Source organism: Rutidosis leptorrhynchoides, chromosome 7 (assembly GCF_046630445.1).
Source record: "Rutidosis leptorrhynchoides isolate AG116_Rl617_1_P2 chromosome 7, CSIRO_AGI_Rlap_v1, whole genome shotgun sequence".
Classification (NCBI taxonomy): Eukaryota; Viridiplantae; Streptophyta; class Magnoliopsida; order Asterales; family Asteraceae; genus Rutidosis; species Rutidosis leptorrhynchoides.
In genome coordinates, this window is record NC_092339.1 from 136,432,192 (window position 1) to 136,452,907 (window position 20,716).

The 20,716-nt window shown below is 35.1% G+C and overlaps 3 protein-coding genes across 4 annotated transcripts; 2 read left to right on the forward strand and 1 right to left on the reverse strand.

The window, feature by feature from the left end:
- Positions 1–193: 193 nt before the first annotated feature.
- Positions 194–2,282, reverse strand: LOC139859626 (serine/threonine-protein phosphatase 7 long form homolog). Its single transcript, XM_071848404.1, has 4 exons — positions 2,252–2,282; positions 660–1,245; positions 499–586; positions 194–418 (listed from the first exon to the last, which is right to left on the reverse strand). Exons 1-4 carry the CDS (start codon positions 2,280–2,282, stop codon positions 194–196), a joined length of 930 nt encoding a protein of 309 aa, XP_071704505.1.
- Positions 2,268–17,872, forward strand: LOC139858513 (DExH-box ATP-dependent RNA helicase DExH3). Of its 2 annotated transcripts, none has more exons than XM_071847353.1 (19): positions 2,268–2,572; positions 3,066–3,220; positions 3,311–3,398; positions 4,402–4,632; positions 8,883–8,978; positions 9,157–9,345; positions 10,000–10,159; positions 10,250–10,380; positions 11,509–11,679; positions 12,026–12,298; positions 12,404–12,598; positions 13,718–13,921; positions 14,043–14,112; positions 14,192–14,340; positions 15,062–15,370; positions 15,584–15,661; positions 15,835–15,987; positions 16,064–16,174; positions 17,016–17,872. In XM_071847353.1, the coding sequence occupies exons 1-19, from the start codon at positions 2,300–2,302 to the stop codon at positions 17,499–17,501; spliced, it is 3,522 nt and encodes a 1,173-aa protein (XP_071703454.1). In that variant the 5' UTR covers positions 2,268–2,299; the 3' UTR covers positions 17,502–17,872. The 2 variants fall into 2 exon arrangements, with proteins under 2 accessions (XP_071703454.1, XP_071703455.1); XM_071847354.1 differs by having other exon boundaries at positions 15,602–15,661.
- Positions 17,873–18,805: 933 nt separating this feature from the next.
- On the forward strand, positions 18,806–20,556 carry LOC139858531 (uncharacterized protein At2g34160-like). Its single transcript, XM_071847370.1, has 5 exons — positions 18,806–19,073; positions 19,527–19,575; positions 20,106–20,168; positions 20,251–20,315; positions 20,421–20,556. The coding sequence occupies exons 1-5, from the start codon at positions 18,888–18,890 to the stop codon at positions 20,535–20,537; spliced, it is 480 nt and encodes a 159-aa protein (XP_071703471.1). The 5' UTR covers positions 18,806–18,887; the 3' UTR covers positions 20,538–20,556.
- The last annotated feature ends 160 nt before the right edge of the window (positions 20,557–20,716 follow it).

Consider the following 20,716-nt stretch of genomic DNA (forward strand, 5'->3'; position numbering starts at 1 on the left):
TATGTGTATTGTTGTAACTGCAGGTAGATCTGATATAGCAAGCATTTTGAGACAACGTAGATTTTTACTAGCTGATCAAGTTGTTGGTGTTGTTAAGACTTGTGAGAAAAATTGTGTCAGTGATCTGTCTGTAACGCTCAAAGTGAGTTTACATCACTAACTTATGTATATTTTCATATTTGTATTGCGTTGACTAAAACAGGTTAATGTAACTGTATTGCGTCTGAGCGGGAAGCAAGTGTTTAACGCCTGGAATTGGCTGACCCCATCCAAACTGCCTACAGACCCGATCGGGAAGATGTGTCTCAATAGTAGCCCAGAATATAATAGCCCCACGGTATGACCATAAGGGTCTGTCAGCTACACACTGCTCGGGTAGTCGGGCGAATAACTCATCATCATAGGGTTGCCATATAAACTGCATCAACATATTATAATACTTAATAAATGTTTTGTATTTAACATAGCTTCTATAGTTTCACACCAAATAAATGTTACCTGTCTAGGCGTTAATGCCGAAAGTAGGGAGCGAACTGTTGACAATACATGTGCTGGCGTATTTTTGTTAGTCCGTTTACCATGCCACCTACACATGAATAACACATACAAATGAATATAGTTACAATAACTAAAGGTTTAAAGTTACAATGATCTCTTACCTAGAACCATAGGGTGCTGGAATAAGTGGAATCTGGTTCGGTGGCAAGTCCTCTGGAATCTTTCGTACATCATTTTTGAGCATTGGCGCGAGGGATGGAATTCGTTCATACACCCACTGTTGTACTAAAAGTAGCGAACCATTAATGGCCTTGGCTTCATAGTTTGTGGCCGCTTTACACAAATTTCTATAAAGATGTGCGAGAACCGCACTACCCCAACTAATACGATTAGCTGGACTCAAGTCCACGATGGTATGCAAGAAACTCAAAGAGACATCATACGCATTAGCATCAGAAAATAGAATGCCACCCATCATAGCCAAAATATATACTCTAGCCCGCTGTTGGTGAGACTCGATAGTGTCTCCAACTTCTTCATTCAACTCCGTCATTAAAACGGAAATTAATATCCTCCCTCTACGTATACCCCTATCACCAATAGCCTGAGGGGTGATCCCTAAGTAGGTAACAACAAACGGTATCCAATCGCTATCATTGGTTTCATACCAAACACCGGAGAATACATCCCCGTCTATTGGTAAACCAAATAAAACCTGAACGTCTTGCAACGTTACAGTTGCTTCTCCTACAAATATTAATATGGATTATATATAGTATTCCGATATATATATATATATATATATATATATATATATAAATATATTCTATTCGTAAATACTATTTTAAACAATTATCTAATACGTAGTATTTATATATTTATATATATATATATATATATATATATATATATATATATATATATATATATATATATATATATATATAAAATATAAACTTGACTAAATTAATGATATATATTACGAAGATATAATAATATATATTAAAATAAATAATTAATATATATATATATATAAGGTAATTATTTTGTACCAATCGGTAAATGAAACGTATGCGTCTACGGGCGCCATCTTTCAATCATAGCAGTAACAAGTGACCAATCCAGTCTTTGTTTACCCAATTTACAAACTAAACCCAAACCCAAATTATCGAGATACACCTGCACATGCTCATTAATTCTTTCGTTTGATAGTCGTGAAATATGCTGCCAAAAGCTCAGATCAGCTCTTCGTGGTTTGATCAACGTCTCCTCGTCAAGCTTCTTTGTAAATACCGCATACGATCTATGATTCCTTTCGGCTTGTAAAAATAATAAAGAACTATCAACCGGCTCCGATCTAGCACGTACTTGGTGTCGTTATTTCATTCGCCAGTTTAATTTTTTACGGATTATATGTATTTATGGGGATAAAAATGCAGTAAATGGGGTAGCTGGAAGTTAAAGCAAAACCGAAGTTCCAAACTTCGGTTTTGCCACGTTGCCCATCCAGTCACCAATTCAACGGACCAAATCAATAAAATAACAAAACCGAACTTTCAAACTTTGGGTTTGACCAAAACCGAACTTTGAAAGTTCGGTTTTACCATTTTTGCGAAGATTATGATTCAGTTTCCATTTTTTAAAGTCCGTTTGAAAAAATTACTATTTAAAAAAAAAAAAATCATCAGACTTGTGCATTTTTTTCCCTCTAACAATTAAATTCACAAAATACATCCTCGTGTTAAATTAAAACCTTGCAACTCCTTCGTTTCAAGTCCTGCCATGCCCCAACATCATCGTTATGCATTACAGGTTAGGGTTTATGTTAGCATCTAAATCCAAAACAACAACTAAACATCTTCTTTTAGCTTCCACTTTCATCACAAACAAAACCCTAAACACTTGCTCAACTCCAATTCCTCACCATCGTTCTTCAATAATCAATCATGGCGGTTCATTTACACGATTCCTTAATTCAATTTCTCTCTCCGGTAATAGTACACGATATCTCAGTAGCTACGCAATTGATCAGTTCTCAGATGATGAATACGAATGCGATTACGAGAATCATCCCGTACGTTTTATTTTTAACTTAATTGTTTATTCATTTGGTGTTAATATTTCTTCTACAAATGATTGAATTCAAATAAGTACGAATTGCACTCTCACAGGGAGGCATGTGTTATAATTGCTTATTCTGTTAGAATTGCATCATATTAGCAGATTAATTCACTATTATCCATTGAAAGAAGTTGAAATGATTGCAAATTAAAGTAAAATTGTGATGTAAATATTTGTGAATGGAGATACAATACCTCAATTGAGATAAAGAGTTTTGAACTTAAATTTTAGCTGACTTACATGATTTGAATTCTGTTTTTTTTTTTTTTTTTTTTGAAACTTCTTTCATGGATTAATATGTATTTAGGTTCTTATTTGAAGTTTGATCTGTGCACTATGTGTGTGTGTGTTTTGATTTGATATTGAAATGATAAATTTGTAATTATTGGTCAAGTAGTGATACTACTTTACTATATTAGTGTATAAGTGAAAGCTTGACTTTATAGGCATCGTCTTCGGTGGCAAATATTGATGAGTGGAAGTGGAAACTAAGCATGCTGTTACATAATGAAGCTGAACAAGAGATTGTGTCTAGAGATAAAAGAGACAAAAGGGACTATGAGCAAATATCTAATCTTGCCAAGAGAATGGGACTTTACTGGTAGTTGACTGTTCAATCATGTTCATGACTATGACTATGTATGTATTTGATGCTCTCATTCATCTTCTTACACTAATAATCGATGTTCAGTGAAATGTACGGAAAAGTTATGGTTGCAAGCAAGGTGCCTCTTCCCAACTACAGACCAGATCTTGATGATAAGCGGCCCCAAAGGGAGGTAAAGATCATTTGCAGTTTTACTTTTACAAATTTGTGTTTTTAAGTGATTGTGTGACTATGAATAATCATTATAAGATAGTCGTTTAATATTTGGATATGCGTTTGCTGTTTTAATTTAGATTATTAGATACTTTGATGTTTGAGTGTTTGGAACTTTTTAAATTTTGTAGATATTGATTCAATAGGTGTAATTACCAAAGAAGACATCTATACGACAAGAGTACATAATTTGTTAATGTTAGTTAAAGAGTCTTAAGATATGCTTAAAGAAAGGGTTAACATGTAATTATGTTTTACTCTTATCTAATATGATCTGTTAGCTGGTTAGGTACCTTATATGTGATCCCGAAATGAAGTTAATATACGCAGAATATGTGTATCTCTTTTATGTAATTGTGATAATCTAAACGTAAAAAACTGTTTAGTGCGACCATATAATCTGCTCCGAACCACATGTCCAAACTCTCATAAAATTTAGCGTGTATGTTTTGAGAATGTATTAAAGCTTACACTTTTTGGTATTGTATGTATCAAAGTTTTAATGTTCTATTGTGTGTATGAACTTTTCTAATAATGTCTAATGTATGTATTGAGTAACTGGCTTTACCATCACCGGTAATTTCAAGTTTCTTGGATACATACAAATATACAATAGCAAAAAGTTGTTAACTTGGATACTTACAATAGCAAAAAATATAAATTTGGATACATACAATAGCACAAATGTAAACGATGTTCAGGTTGGTGGTCACTCGATACATATTTTAGACATTATTAAAAAGTTTATACACACGATAAAACTTCAGAAACTTGGATTCATACAGTAGCAAAAAAGTGTGAACTTGGAAATAGACAATAGCAAAAATCTAAGTAATATTCCGGTTGCCAGACTTTCAAATACATACTTAATACATTTGTAGAAAGTTTCATATACAAAATAAAACTTCAATACATTAAGTATATGAAATTAGTGATGTGTATTTCATGGTTTACGAGTGTAGGTAGTTATACCATTAAGCTTGCAAAGAAGAGTAGAAGGTCTGCTTCAGGAGCATCTTGATCGAATGCAAATGATAAATGGAGATGTTGCCACCTGTAAGGATGAAGATAGTCATGAGGCTGAGGTTGTAAACAGGGCTGGTAATTCAGATCCTTTGGTAGATGGGTCTTTAATGGAGAAAGTACTTCAGAGACGAAGTTTGCAAATGAGAAATATGCAACGATCTTGGGAGGTACATTTGAATAAATTCAGTCTAAATTTTAGTATATATATTGAATAAACTTGGTCCGAGTTTTGGTACTTTTAATGCTTGAGTAGCCACTTCAATCTTGTTAATACTTTCAAGTTAGGGGTATCTTACATTGAAAGGTATGGCTTTATACGCCTTTGCCATGAGTGTTTTAAAGTTCCTTGAGCATTACACTAGAAGTTCTAAGGTGACCTTATGAAACAACCCCAATCCGTTAAACCAAAAACGGAGTACATTTTTTTTTTTTTATTTATATAAGTTAGGTCCCAATAATACACAATATTTCCAACTCTGTTTTAACCAAAAACATAACATCGTGACATTACGTTTAACAACTTACAATGACCCTTGGTATCCAAATGACACCTTACAAAAGCATTTGTAATAATAATCCAATTACACAAACACGGGTTAATACTCGATAACCCTACCCAATACCAAGAGCATAATCCTGGGGACTACCAAATCCCCAATTCGCATCCAAATCATCCAAAAGCTACCCCATCGAGCCAAGTGCTCCTACTCGTCTAGTCTAACAACTAGCTAGCTTCACAATCTCAAACCCTGTAAAAAGTAAACAACGAGAGGGGTAAGCTTAAAGCTTAGTGAGTGCAATAGTTATACATATACATATATAACCTACTTACTTGCAACCACTTACACAATACCGCATACAAACTTGTAACTCAAATAGCATGTCATCATACTCGTATTACTAACAAGTTGTACAATATCACAAAAACCGCATTAGCATATACTCATCACAATATATATATATATATATATATATATATATATATATATATATATATATATATATATAGGGGCAGGATCAATGGGGAAGTAACCAATCGGGGGGAAGCGGGGGGAAGCAAATTTTTTTTTTTTTTCCGTTTTTTTTTTTTTTTTTTTCCGGCATCAAGATCACACGAAAATATGAACATTTAGAAGAGACACTTCGTGATGAATGTTATTATTTAGGCGGGAAAACGATCGACAAAAATAACATTCAAGATAATATTGTTCGTGAAGAATATGAACCTTTTTTTTTCATGTTTTATGAAGTAAAATTTAGCCCGATTTAGAGTTTAGGGTTTAGGGTTTAGGGTTTAGGGTTTGGTGTTTTGGGTTTATTCCATAAACCCAAAACACTAAACCCTAAACCCTAAACTCTAAACCGTTCGTGTTAAAAACTCAATCTAAATCCTAAATCTAAACCCTAAACCCTAAATTTCTAAACCCTAATATCTAAACCCTAATATCTAAACCCTAATATCTAAACCCGAATAGCTAAAACCTCAAAATACGCTCGAAAAACACGATAATTGTTATATATTACTTCTTCGAGCGTTTTCCCGCCAAAATAAAAACATTTATCACAAAGTGTCTCTACTAAATGTTCATATTTTCATCTCATCTATAATGTTCGTGAACAAAGTTTTTTCAAAAAACGAAAAAAAAAAGTTTTTGCTTCCCCCCGCTTCCCCCCGAATGGTTACTTCCCTCTTGATCCATATATATATATATATATATATAATATAATATGCTAAACAATCAACAAACCCCCATATGGTTAACCATAAACGCTATGGTACTACCGGCTCGATGGTTCACAACATACGCATTTGAGTCATACTCTTTTATAGTGCTACCGGCTCAATGGTTCACACTTTGTTTTATAGTGCTACCGGCTCGTGGTTCACACTTTGATGCTACCGGCTCGATGGTTCACATCATAATTTTATAGTGCTACCGGCTCGATGGTTCACACTTTGATACTACCGGCTCGATGGTTCATATCATAATTTTATAGTGCTACCGGCTCTTTGGTTCACACTTCGGCGCTACCGGCTCGATGGTTCACGCCTCATTTTATAGTGCTACCGGCTCGATGGTTCACACTTTGACACTCGTCACATACATGTTATGGCACTACCGGCTCGATGGTTCATACCATAACATTCACAAATAAATACGTCATATACACATACGTATAATTACTCCACTCACCTCGAAACGCCCGCGCAAATCATGTATGTAAAATCGCCTTCAAACGCCACCGAGCAAACCTTTACCTATAATACGCATATAGGTATACACATAATCAACATACATTCTCTACAAGAGAATTCGACACAACACCCTTAACCAAGGGTTTATACCTACTTCCGCAATCCGCCCATTTAGACACTTAAGTGCAAAGTTCACCTTTTTATACATTTAATGACACCCGAAGGTCCAAACTAACGAGACTAGTTCCCGCGTTCCCGAAATACCAAAATACAACAACTTTAGCCTTTAAACGCATACTATCTCGTATATTACCCAAAAACCCGCTTCATGGTTGACCAAGTTTGACTTTTTGGTTAAAATGCCAATTTTAACCCGAAATCATTTCCCACGTTTACATTCAATCAAAAACGCCATTTAACACTTAACAAAAGTGTTTAACATCCCTTTGACCAAAACTAGAGTCATCATCAAGTTTGACCCAACTCAATTTACCCATTTTGACCAAAGTCGTAAAAATGCCCAAACTAGTCAATAATCACTAACACAAGTGAAAATGACCCTAATACACGAATTAAACCAAATCACAAGTGTTAAACACTTAGCTTACCCAATTTGACACATAAACCCTAATTTTGACCCATTTCAAAATTAATCAACCCAAATACACCCAAAAGGGTTTCAACACTTTCAAAATCACTAAACTAAGTGATTACACCCAAAACTATAGCCTAATCATGGCCAAAACGTCAATCAACCCAAAACCCGCCATGTAACAAAAATAACTAGTTTTCATAAACCCACTTCATCATCTAAATGGGTTTTACAACTAAAAAGCTCAAAACCCTAACTTGAATATCAAATCATAAAGATGAATTTCGGAGTTAGAACTTACCATCACTACCACAACGTAGCCGTGAACGAGGAGAACAACTTTAACTCTTGTGACCTTACCCAAAACACTCTTCTTCTTCCTCGATTCGAGCTTTCTCTCTCTAAACCCTTTACTCTCTCTCTAGGGTTTGGTGTGTGAGCGGGAGGGAAGAGAATGAAGAAAATGTGGTTTGGATAAGATTGGAATCAGTTTTATGGCCAAAAACCCGTCCACATGTGAAATACCAACTTTGCCCTTCATTTAACTCATTAAAAGGCTGAACAGCACCAGATCGTGCCTATTGTCGCGCCGCGGAGCAAACCCTCCGCGCCGTGGCCCAGAGGGTGATTTTAGATCACTTTTTTAAGCTTTCTGACCCTTAAAATAGGCATTTGTCGCGCCGTGGCCATTCTGGTCGCGCCGCGGCATTTGCCTGTTTCATCCGAACTTCAGCAAACTTGTTTTGGCCATAACTTTTTGACCGTAACTCCGTTTTCGATGAATCAAATATCGTTGGAAACGTAATGAGATTTCCTTTCTAATGGTAAGGTTTTGAAATATCAACTCAAACTTTATTTGGGGTCGAAAAGGTACGTACACGCCTTGTAACTCAAACAACGTCCAGTTTTCTTCGACATTCGAACAAGAAACGCGCACACGCTTGGTACACTTCATGCAATCATCGTACCATCATCTTTATACTATTATACAACCAAGTATGAACATTCTAAAGTTCATCACGTACCTTGGACATGTTATGATGAAAAACGGTATGTTACACCTTATCTTGAACGATGTTTTAGTTTTATACGGAGTGTTAGATTGTCTTTGTTCCATGTTTTTCGTTGATCCTTAGTTTCCATTTTAAAGTCAGGTATAGGTTTTCTGATTTAACTGGTATCATTACTCTAATAATATGGTAGAGTGACAATCTTGGCCCAATTTCTCATGAATGTGTTGGCTTTGGCTGTGTTTATATCAACAAGGTCAAATCACCTTTTATAATAAAAAATGGGAACGTGTCAAGTACGTTGAACGGGTTAATGTCCCGCAAAGTTTAACTATTTGCACACACTCATAAATTCTTTTTTTTTTTAATTTGCAGATCATTTTTTCGGTATTTTTTTTGTAATGATAACTATTTTGTAACTTTTCAAAGAGCTGACAGCGTTGTGGGCCAACACAACTCACCTGGCCCTTTCGGACCCTTACTAAAGTGGACCTAACCCATTTTGATTCACTATCCAACCCACCCATCTCACCACCATCATACAGATCAAATTTTATTTCTAGAGATGATCTTCTTGGCAATGTATTATTTAAAAAGAATTATTTCTTGTATCTACAGGAATCCCCAGAAGGCAAGAAGATGCTAAAGGCACGCATGTCTCTTCCCTCATTTAAAGAAAAGGAAAGACTGCTCCAAACAATTGCACAGAATCAGGTTTGTCTTCATAAAATCAGTTTTGCTTGAAAGTTAATAATCCACTTTAAATAAAAAATATATTCATCAGTCGTATGCCATGTACATATCATAAAAAGTCAAGAGACCATGTTTGCATGTGCTTATGCTAATGCATAAACATAAAATACTATCTTACATCGTGCGTTTGTAATGATAGGTTGTTGTCATTTCTGGAGAGACTGGGTGTGGTAAGACAACTCAACTACCACAATACATATTGGAATCTGAGATTGAATCTGGTCGCGGTGCATTCTGTAACATACTATGTACACAGCCTCGTCGAATTTCTGCCATGTCCGTTGCCGAAAGAGTTTCAACTGAAAGGGGAGAACCCCTTGGTGAATCAGTATGCTTTTATTACTCTTCACTTAGCTGTAGAGGTGGTAATTTTGTCCCATTTTTACTTATGGAGTTATGGTTGGAATAGTTTGGTTATATGTAGTTCTTTTTTAAAGGTGTAATAAATAAATTTTTTCCTAAAAGAACAGGTCAAATAGGTTGAGAGTCATATAAAAGTGTATGTGTTAATGCATACAACCTCCTAAATCTTTGTTATTCAAAGATTTTGATTTTTATACTTTTTTTGCAAGTATAGTTGATGCATTAGTTATTGTGCATATATAGGGTAAAGCTCTGGTGAAAACAAGGGGTTTATGTTTGCTTCACATAAGTTTTTGAAGCAGTGAAGTCTTATTTTCAACCTTCATTCTATTATTTTAAATTGTGAAGCTAAGAACAAAGTTTCACCCTTTCATAAACAGTGAAAGTCCTCCCGTTTTCACCTTTGTTTTATCTCCTTGTTTTCACACGCATGCACATATTATAAATGGACATGAAAGTGTTTAAGGGTCAACCCAACCTATTTCAGCCTTTTCTTTTTCCTTATTAACCCGCCACTCAATTTGCCACCTTTACAGTTAATTTGTAACATTCTTGAAGATGGTTTCCCTAATTCCAGAGATCCCTAACCTATGTGCATATGTGTGATGATTATAAACAGGTTGGCTACAAAGTTCGATTAGAGGGGATGAAAGGAAAAAACACCCATCTGCTTTTTTGTACAAGTGGAATTCTGCTTAGGAGGCTGCTGAGTGACCCCAATTTACACGGTGTAACCCATGTTTTTGTTGATGAAATTCATGAACGAGGCATGAATGAAGGTGCACTTTCTTATTTGACTTTGTTCACTGTTTTTTTGCTTTTAATAATCTTGTTACACTATTTATTTATTGTTTGTTCTTAATTATCAGATTTCCTATTGATTGTATTGAAGGACCTCCTTCCACGTCGTAGGGACCTGAGATTGATACTGATGAGCGCTACATTGAACGCACAACTATTTTCTAATTACTTTGAAGGAGCTCCTGTGATTCATATTCCTGTAAGAGCTTCTCTTTTCTTGTTACATCAAAACAAGTGAATTGACTTACAAGATAGCACTGGTTATCATGTGTAGAGGTTAAAATGGGTAGGGTCTATGATCTGAATTACATATATTTCTCAAAAATATTTTATTTACTAACGAATGAGGTGTAAAACATGATTAGTTAGATTAATCTTTCAATTATAATTTATAAGGTAAATCTTTAAATAAAGTGAGGTCAATGCTTTATTAGTTTATTCAAACCATGTTAGATATAATACACAGGATAGGAGAACTGGAAGTGGTGAGATAGACATGTGGTAAACCATGTTAGTTATAATACCTAATGGATTTTATATGGCGGAGCTATATGTCACAAGCATCATCAACAAGTTAAGCAAGTGGGGGACTAATCGGGGACTAGTAGGACATTGACATACTTTGACTTTTACTGTATTTGACTTGCTTTGACCGAATAAATCTGACTTTGAACTAACAAATTCGACTTTGACTGACTAAATTGGACTTTTGACAACTTTGACCGAATAATTCAACCAAGTTAGGGACTAGTCGGACTACTTCAAAATTCCGACAAGTCGGGGGACTTTTACAACCTTGCATACAGTCTGCCGAAGTTTCTTGCTTTCTACTTTCGGGTAGGGGTATGACGGTTTACGTCTTACATCTCCTAGACCCTGCCCTCAACAGGATTCTGTATTGTTGTTGTACATTTTGTGTGACTTTCGACCTGTAACCTTTCCGTTTTAAGTTATTTTCTTTCAATTTTTTTGATGGAAATTACCCGTTAGAGATTTGACATATCCGAACCTACTACTCATTAGTATATGGGTTGAAATTTCTTTTAGCTTAGTTATCTTCTTTCTGTTTTTTAATGAGAAATTACCCATAAGAGATTTGACATATCTGAATCTATTATTCATTAATGTATTGAAATTTATATTTAGCTACCATGTTTCTGCAATACAGGGTTCTTTTTTCAGAACATTTATTTATATTGGTTCTTAATGACGTCTATTTCTAGTTTCTGTAAGAAGATATATATTATGGTGATAGTGTGATACAAAGAATTCTTCATGATGTAGAGTATAGTCTAATATGATTGTATGTGGTGTTTTCTGACTATAGGGCTTCACTCACCCAGTCCGGGCACATTTTTTAGAAGATGTATTGGAGATTACTGGGTATAAATTAACTCCTGAAAACCAAGTTGATTATTATGGCCAAGATAAGTTGTGGAAAACTCAAAAACAGCTAGTTCAACGTAAAAGGAAAAACCAGATTACTACTCTCGTTGAGGTATGTCCTTGCGTAAACTTAATCAAACAACTTCATAAATTGATGACTATTGCTTTAAGTTGTTTACTTGAGGCCCATTTGCTTATGAAAGGGGGAACAACTGAAACAAGTTAGAACTTAGAAGGCGCCTGATGCACACAACCCTAAGTCCTTTTATTTAAATGGCCTAAGTTATTCTGTTATATTGTTTTGATATCATAATTAATTCATTAGTCAATTATAAAGTTCTTTAAACCAAACATGTTTCGGTGGATAAACCATTAGTAATCAAATGTTTAATATCATTAGTAATCTTAATCCTGTGTTTATTATCATTAGTAATCAAATATTGCATATTTATCCTCAGGATGCATTGAGTCAAGCGAGCTTTGATAACTATAGCTCCAAGGCACGTGATTCTTTGTCTTATTGGACATCAGATGGCATTGGATTTAATCTTATCGAGGCAGTTTTATGCCATATTTGTCGTAAAGAAAGACCAGGTGCTGTTCTAGTATTTATGACTGGTTGGGACGACATTAGTTGTTTGAAAAACCAACTTAAAGCACATCCTTTAATCGGAGATCCTAACAAGGTTTCTCTGTTAACGTGCCATGGTTCGATGGCAACATCCGAGCAGGTACTGCTTGCATTCTTTTACCATCATACAATTACAATATTATTACACTTTTTTTTCCCTTCTTTTTTAGGGTTTTGTTGAATATATGAACTTGTTATGTCTCAGAAACTCATTTTCGAGAAGGCGCCACCAAATGTGCGTAAAATAGTGCTTGCTACAAATATGGCAGAAGCAAGTATCACGATCAATGATGTAGTATTTGTGGTTGATTGTGGAAAAGCTAAAGAGACAACTTATGATGCTTTGAATAATACTCCTTGTCTGCTACCTTCATGGATATCTCAAGCATCTGCTCGACAAGTAAGTTACCTTTTAGTTCTCTTCCCACTTTTCACAAGGGATAAGGGTCTTACAACCTTTAAGAGGTCTCAGGTTGGGGCCTGAGTTCCTTGCAAGAGGTCTCAGGTTCGAATCCCGTATAGGGCGAATATTTAGTGGTGGCGAGGGATGGGATGGAAACAGCAAGGGAGTAATCAGAGTATGGGGTCGGATTACTCGCCCGCCCGGGTAGCCCGAACATGGAAAACCTTCTACCTTTTACCTTTTACCTAACCTTTAAACCTTGTAGATGGTTGGAAGGTAAGTATATTTCTCCAGTTTTAGGCATTTTAAATATTGAAAGATGGTAAAGTTGCAAGGTCCCTTGGCTCTATTTATTGAGGCAACACCAAGCGTCGATTAAGTGGCGTCTTGACTGCTGCTTAGAGCCTAAATTGATTTTCAGGCAGACTTTTAAACCCATGAAAATCTGATTCTACCATTTTCATGGCGTCTTAATTTTATTTTACTATTTTTTATTTTAAAAAAAAAAATTCCCTATTTTTTGGCCGGAGGTCCAGTCGGAAGCAATCTCTTTATCCGCCGAATAAAGAGAGGGATGACTTTCTCTAATTTCGAGATCACTCTTGGTGGAGAAAGGACTTGTTTTTATTCTCGGGTAGGGGAAGGATTGTCTACATCCAACCTCCCCCATACACCACTCATGTGGTATTGGGTTTTGTTGTTGTTGGTGGTGGTGGTAAAGTTGCAATCTTGAACAATTTAGCTTTGAGTGGGTTGTTGTGGTTATGTTCAAACTCTGATATGTCAAATTATAAAAGTTGGTTAATAATGGAAAGGGTTCAGCTGGGTGGGCCGGCTCAACCAATATGTTGCACACAATGTATTTATCAATGCATACAATGTCGTAATTCTTTTTGTTATATTAGTTCATTTTTTAAAAAAATTTAGCTTATCTGATCTACATAATGCCAAAGTTATTTACAGTTAACTTTATTTGTTTCTATTCAGAAAAGGTATATGAAAATATATGTCATTCAATCCAACCTAGGTTGTCATTTTCACTCGTTACAAAAACAAAACCGACCCACCCATTTTGCCACATCTACTTATTGTTGTTTTTACTGTTTTGTGTTATAGAGAAGAGGTAGGGCTGGACGTGTGCAACCAGGAGAATGCTATCATCTATATCCTCGATGTGTTTATGAAGCTTTCTCTGAATATCAACTACCTGAACTTTTAAGAACTCCCCTAAATTCTCTTTGCTTGCAAATCAAAAGTTTGCAGGTTGATAGTATTGGGGAATTCCTCTCGTCTGCTTTGCAGCCACCCGAGCCGTTGGCTGTAAGTATCAACTATTCATCATCTCAGTCATCTGTAATCTGTAATCTCATTAATTAGGTTTTTACATATATATCTTAAATGTTAAATCATATTATAGGGAGCTAACTTTTAGTTGTTTTAGGTCCAAAACGCTGTGGATTTTTTAAAGTTGATTGGAGCATTAGATGAAAATGAGAATCTTACACATCTTGGTTAGTTTAAATTTTATCACTAATCATTATTTATATTTCTGATAATGCACACTTATCTTATTCCTTGTTATTAATATAGGTAAATATCTTGCAATGCTTCCACTCGATCCGAAGCTAGGGAAAATGCTGATAATGGGTGCTTTCTTTCGCTGCTTTGATCCGATTCTTACAATTGTTGCTGGACTTAGTGTCAAAGATCCTTTTCTTTTGCCTCAAGAAAGGAAAGATGTGAGTTATCTTTTAATATTATTAGGCTACCTATCTTTAACTACTCAATTGGTTAAAATTTGAATTTCTATGAGCGGGGAGTAATGTCAATTTAGCAACCACAAAAATGTTCATTTAGGGGGGGGGGGGGGGGGGGGGGGGGGGTGGGGGGAACTAAGGCTACTTATTTACCCGTCTCTTTTTACATATTTGAAAATTTTCTAAAGCACTTGTCTTTCTAAGGCTCCTTTTTTTGAAGTCTCCGATTGATCCTTCAAATTTATCGGTAATCAGCCGGAAAAGGTAAAAATGGCCGGAAACTGTAAAAAACGGCCGGAAAATCTTTAAAAAACGGTCGGAAACTGTAAAAAACGGCCGGAAAATCTGTATTTAAAAGTCAGCATTGGTCAATATCAGATTAATCCCCTATTAATCCGATTAATCCCCTATTAATCCGATTAATCCTTTTAAGGTCCCGACCGATCAATCCCCGTTTAGCGTTTTTTGGAACCTTGGCCAATTCAGTCAAAAAATTTATTAGTTACTTTATCTATTAGCTTTATTGTATTATTACAACTTGAAAAAAACTAAAGCACATCCAACCACTACCAAATATCTGAATCTGAGTATTCATATTACATAATCATTTATTAAATGTTCAGTTTTTATGTCTGAATCAGTTTCCATGATTATGGTTTGGTTGTTATACTCTAATAATGTAACTGTATTACATCTTTTTCAGCAAGCTAGTGATGCAAAAGCTAGATTTTCTGTAAAAGATTACAGTGATCATATGGCGCTTGTTCGTGCTTATGAAGGATGGAAAGAAGCTGAAAGAGAAGGATCTGCGTATGAATATTGCTGGAAGAATTTTCTTTCTGCTCAAACACTTCAAGCTATACATTCTCTTCGTAATCAATTTATCTACATTTTAAAAGATGCTCAATTGCTCGAGGAAGATACAAGCATTAACAATCGATTGAATCATAATCAATCATTGGTTCGAGCCATTATATGTGCAGGCCTCTTTCCGGGCATAGCATCCGTAGTGGTATGTTATTTTATACATAAATTGTATACCTTTTTGATCATATTGACATGTTCTTGTGTTAGCTACCTATTTTGATGTGACCCGTTTGACACAAAACAGTATCCAAATTGCTAGATACATATTAAATGAGCCAGAGTTGCCAACTTACCATCTCTAATTCAAGCGTTACAAATTTTTTCTGATGTTTTTAAAAAGTAATTGTCTAACTTCAAGAGTTTTGTATATGTGCAGCACAGGGAGGTATCAATGTCCTTCAAAACCATGGATGATGGCCAGGTGTTCCTCTATGCGGTAAGGATACTTGTTGACTTAAGACTTGACATGTATTTTTAAATCTTAAATTCGTGACTCGTAAAAATCGACATCTATCTGTGTATGATATGTATGCATGTATTTACACACACACATACATGTATAAGGTGACTTGGTATTCATATGAGTCTAACAACTATATGATACTTCAGAACTCTGTTAACGCACGGTACCAGACGATACCATACCCGTGGCTGTTGTTTGGGGAAAAAGTGAAAGTAAATAATGTGTATATACGAGATTCCACCGGTGTTTCAGATTCAATCTTGATTCTCTTCGGTGGTGGTCTACTCAATGGCGTTTCGGTAATTTTCAACCATGGTAGATATAATCAGATGTTTTTTTACGCTAATGGTCCTAATATATGACTTGATATTGTAGCCCGGACACTTGAAAATGCTAGGTGGGTATATTGATTTCTTCATGGATCCATCTTTGGCCGAGTCCTTTGTCAAACTAAAGCAGGAACTTGATCAGCTCTTGCAAAAGAAGGTCAGACCTTTAGCTTACTTTTATTAGATTAAATACGTAAATGTTCACTGGAGGATGTAATCTTGACCCATTTACTTATATGTTAATGTAAAAATGGAGATGGATAAATAACGTGTTTGCCGGTCAGGTTATTACTTCTATGTTTTCATGAGCACCTTAAGTTTTCAAAAACAATGTTGCACCTAAATTGCTTTGTGTACCCTGTTTAGTAAAATGTGATCCCATTTTCATTGAAAGTTAAGATGTTACATATCTGGACTAGAAGAAAGGATAAAATGACTAGAATACCCTCGTGTGCGTGACATGTGACCTGATTTAACGGAATTTTTTAATGACCGTCACACAAAAGGGTCATCCCAGCAACTTTTGCAAGCCACGAGGACTGTATTGATAAAAAACCCTAAGGACTATTTAAGCAATTCACTACAAACCACAAGATCATCTTAATAATTATGTCTATTTTGTACTTTATAATTTATATATCATTTTGGACTTTTTTGCGCTTGTGGTCCCTCATTTTTACATCAAATTGCATGTGGCGTCCCGCGTACTCCGGTAGTCCCTTATTCAATTGTTGCGTGGGTGTTTCCTCTGTCTAACTTCCGTTAAAAAAGTTTGCAATGCACATGTCAAGAATTAACAGACTTTTTCAACGGAAATTAGACGGAGGGACCACCCACGCAACAATTGTAAAATGAAGGGATTACCGGAGTTGAGAGAAAATGTCAAGGACGCCGCATGCGATTTGATGTAAAAACGAGGGACCACAAGCGCAAAAAAGAAGTCATCATTTTGATCTGATAACAAAAGTAAAATTGTTTATTCATGTGTTGCTGTGCAGCTTAAAGATCCAAACATTGACATCCACAAAGAAGGCAAGTATCTGATGCTTGCCGTTCAAGAGATTGTATCAGGAGATCAATGTGATGGTAGATTTGTCTTTGGGCGTGAAAGCAAAAGGTTAAAGGAGTCAACTGACAACGATAACTTCACAAGAGACGGAGCAAACCCAAAAAGCTTATTGCAAACCCTGCTGATGAGGGCAGGCCACACTCCTCCAAAATACAAAACGAAACATCTGAAAACAAACGAATTTAGGGCGTTAGTTGAGTTTAAAGGAATGCAATTTGTTGGTAAACCGAAAAGAAACAAACAGCTTGCGGAACGGGATGCTGCTGTTGAGGCGTTAGGCTGGTTGACTCAGACGTCTGGTTCGAATAAACAAGATGATGATGATGATACTTCTTCACCTGTTGATCTTACTGACAATATGCTTAAGCTTCTGAGTCAAAGAAGAAATACAAAATCTCATTCTGGAAGAAGGTAAATTAGGGTTTAGAAAGTCTACAAATTTTGAAAAAAAAGCGCAAGTTTTGCTCGTACGGGGTACGTGAAATCCCGATCGGATACCGTGGCTGCAGCTCCGGTTAGTGCCTGTCTGTGTCGTTGCGATATGTTTGAAACCTTTGTGAAGTGTTGCTAAAGGGAGCTGGCCAGATTAGAAACCATTGGAGAGAAGAGGTTTGTAGGTTGAATAATCAGATATTTATTTGCTTATAGTAAAGCAGATATTTGTAAATATGTATTTAAGGATTCTAATTAATTTTTTGTAAGGGTTGTATTGTATGGATGTGTCTTGAAAGGTTTAAAAGCTATTATATGTTCAGAAGACGCTGATTTTTAAACGGTTAAAGCTATCATCAGATTATATACTTTTAGTTTTGTTTCAATAGGTCAAGCTTTAAAAATGTGACCGTAACTAATTATGTGATATTTTTTTTAACTGAAAAGTTATGCGAACAGTCCCTTAATTTGCTCGTTTTGCATGTGTAGTCCTTGAGGCTAACGAATTTATGAATAACTCATATACTTTCATTTTTATTCCGAATGTAGACTATATACAAAACAACGCAAGTATTATGAGGAAAACTTTTTCAAAGATATTATAAAATATAAAAACTTCAATAAAAATAATATCACTTTTACTTTTTAATTATTTTTTCTAAAACAAAAATATGTCTTCCAATAAAAATTGGGAAAAAATGATCATTTAGCAGCAACGTAAGCATCCAATTAGATGCTACTTTATCAAATCAGCCATGTCAAAATTCTAACTTTTACAAAATTAATGCGATACTTTTTGGCTCATAATTTAACTATCACAACCTATTTCAAACAAAAAAAAAAAAAAAAAAAAAACTATCACAACCTAGTAAATATTACACCATACGAAATGTAACAAGAGTGTTGAATGTTGTTAGACCATTTCAATATTCCCATCATATAGATTATTGAATCTTTGCATTTATCTATAATATCAAGATAAATAAACAACAATTGTCAAAAAGAAAAGAAAAAAAAAGTTACTGCAACCATGAATAATCCGAATAAGTAGGCATGACAATATAAATAATAAGTGAATGTATGACATACAGAAGTTTTCCATTTATCTCGTATAACCATCCATTAAGTCACAAAAAATGGCCTTTTTACCGAGTCAAATATCCACATTACAAAAATCAGCATGTCTCAATGCAGGTTATATGCACCATTTTATAACACTTGATACAGTTCTATACCATCACACAGGTCGAAATTAACTCTAAGTTTTCCCTCAAAATACATAAAAGAGAGACCGAGAGGCAGTAAATATAGATACATACTTATAACAAATTATACGTTCGAATTAAGTGTGTCTCTTCGAGAAATAAATATGACCACTGAAACTGCTGCCATCGCTCCTATTAATGTCACGAGCCCAGCTCCTGTTAATATCACCAACCCTGTTCCGGTTAATGTCATGAGCCCTGGTTCGGTTAATGGCATGAGCCCGAAGAAGAACCGCATTCAAGTCTCTAACACCAAGAAACCTCTTTTCTTTTATGTCAATCTTGCTAAGGTAATTAATGTACCTACTATGCGTTTAGAACGGCAAATTCACGTATACTACATAATTTTACACGAATAATGTTCTAAACATGACTTGAAGTCTTGAACCCATGACATCAAGGTCAGGGGCTCCTCGATACCGCTAGGCCAAAGGCTACCTACCATACGATGTTTTGTTGGGAAACTGATATTTAACCAAGAATAAAGTTAAACTTTCTTCGATGTAATCATTAATTTTTATTCGTGATACAACACAAGAATATAGCTAGCATGATCCTTGAAAGCATGAATCATAAAGGATATATGGAAATCATCCTATATATACGATATCAATTTAACAAATTGTATATTGGAAATTGATTTTATGATGAAACTGAAATAGTCTTAAGATGATTTAATATTAATATGTTTATTTACAAAGTTACATGTTTGTATTAAATTTGCTCTTTATGTTTTTTTTCAGAGGTACATTCAACAACATGATGAAGTTGAGCTATCTGCTTTGGGCATGGGTACAACATCTCTGTTCTATTTTATCATCATATATAATAAGAACCACAACAATATATATTAATTATCTCATTATTATATGCATATTTAAATTTTAATTAATTTATGCTTTGGGCATGGGTACAACTTTCTTTTATGTATGTATAATATGATAATCTAGCGGTTGGGGTCTTGATATCCTAATGAAAATATTTAAATTCATAGTTGACTAGTGACATATCTTAGGGTGATCAGGAAAAGGGTCAGAAACGGTCACGAGATAACCGTATAACCTGGTTAGTCAACGTAAATCTGGGTAAAAATACTCGGCCTCACCCCGAGTAACCTTAACAGGGTAAACCTTATTCTTTAGTGCATACTCTTTTACACGTTAATGATATTTTTAAGTTGTGCTAAGAATCGTAATTTTAAGATGAGTTTGTCACTATGATGACTAATGAGATATAACAAAACCACAAAACATATTTGAGGATACCATTATTAAGTTGTGCTTGAAAGCTTGTTGAATCGGCATTGTTTCCTATTGTTATAGCCATCACTACAGTTGTTACAGTTGCCGAGATACTCAAGAACAATGGCCTCGCAATTGAGAAAAGTAAGTAAACAACGTAAATATAAATTTTAATATTATGTACCTTAAGCGCTAATACATTAATACATATATACGCTAATGACAGAGGTTGTGACATCCACCATCGGCATGAAGGATGAAACGAGGGGCCGACTCATTCAAAAGGCCAGGGTAATCAATTTTATATAATCATCATTTAAAACAAACATATGAAACACTTAGACTTAAATTTTGTGTAAATCTTTTTATTTTTTTTAACAATGAAATGTAATGTAGATTGAGATCGTACTGGGGAAGACCGAGAAGTATGCAACAATGGCAACTCCGCCCAGTGCTCAAGCACGTGAGAAGGAAGCGCTTGCTAACAACAATAAGGAAGAAAAGAAAGAGTAGACGACATTACTATTTCCTCGTACAAATTGATGTGATGATTAATATAGTATATTTTGTGTTTCGACCAACCCAGATTTTAAAGATTTGAGGTTGTAATTTTTGAGTCAAAACTTTGTGTTAATATGTTGTTTCAGTTGTGTTTTGAGTCCACATCAAACCATTGGTATTGTACAGCAGTA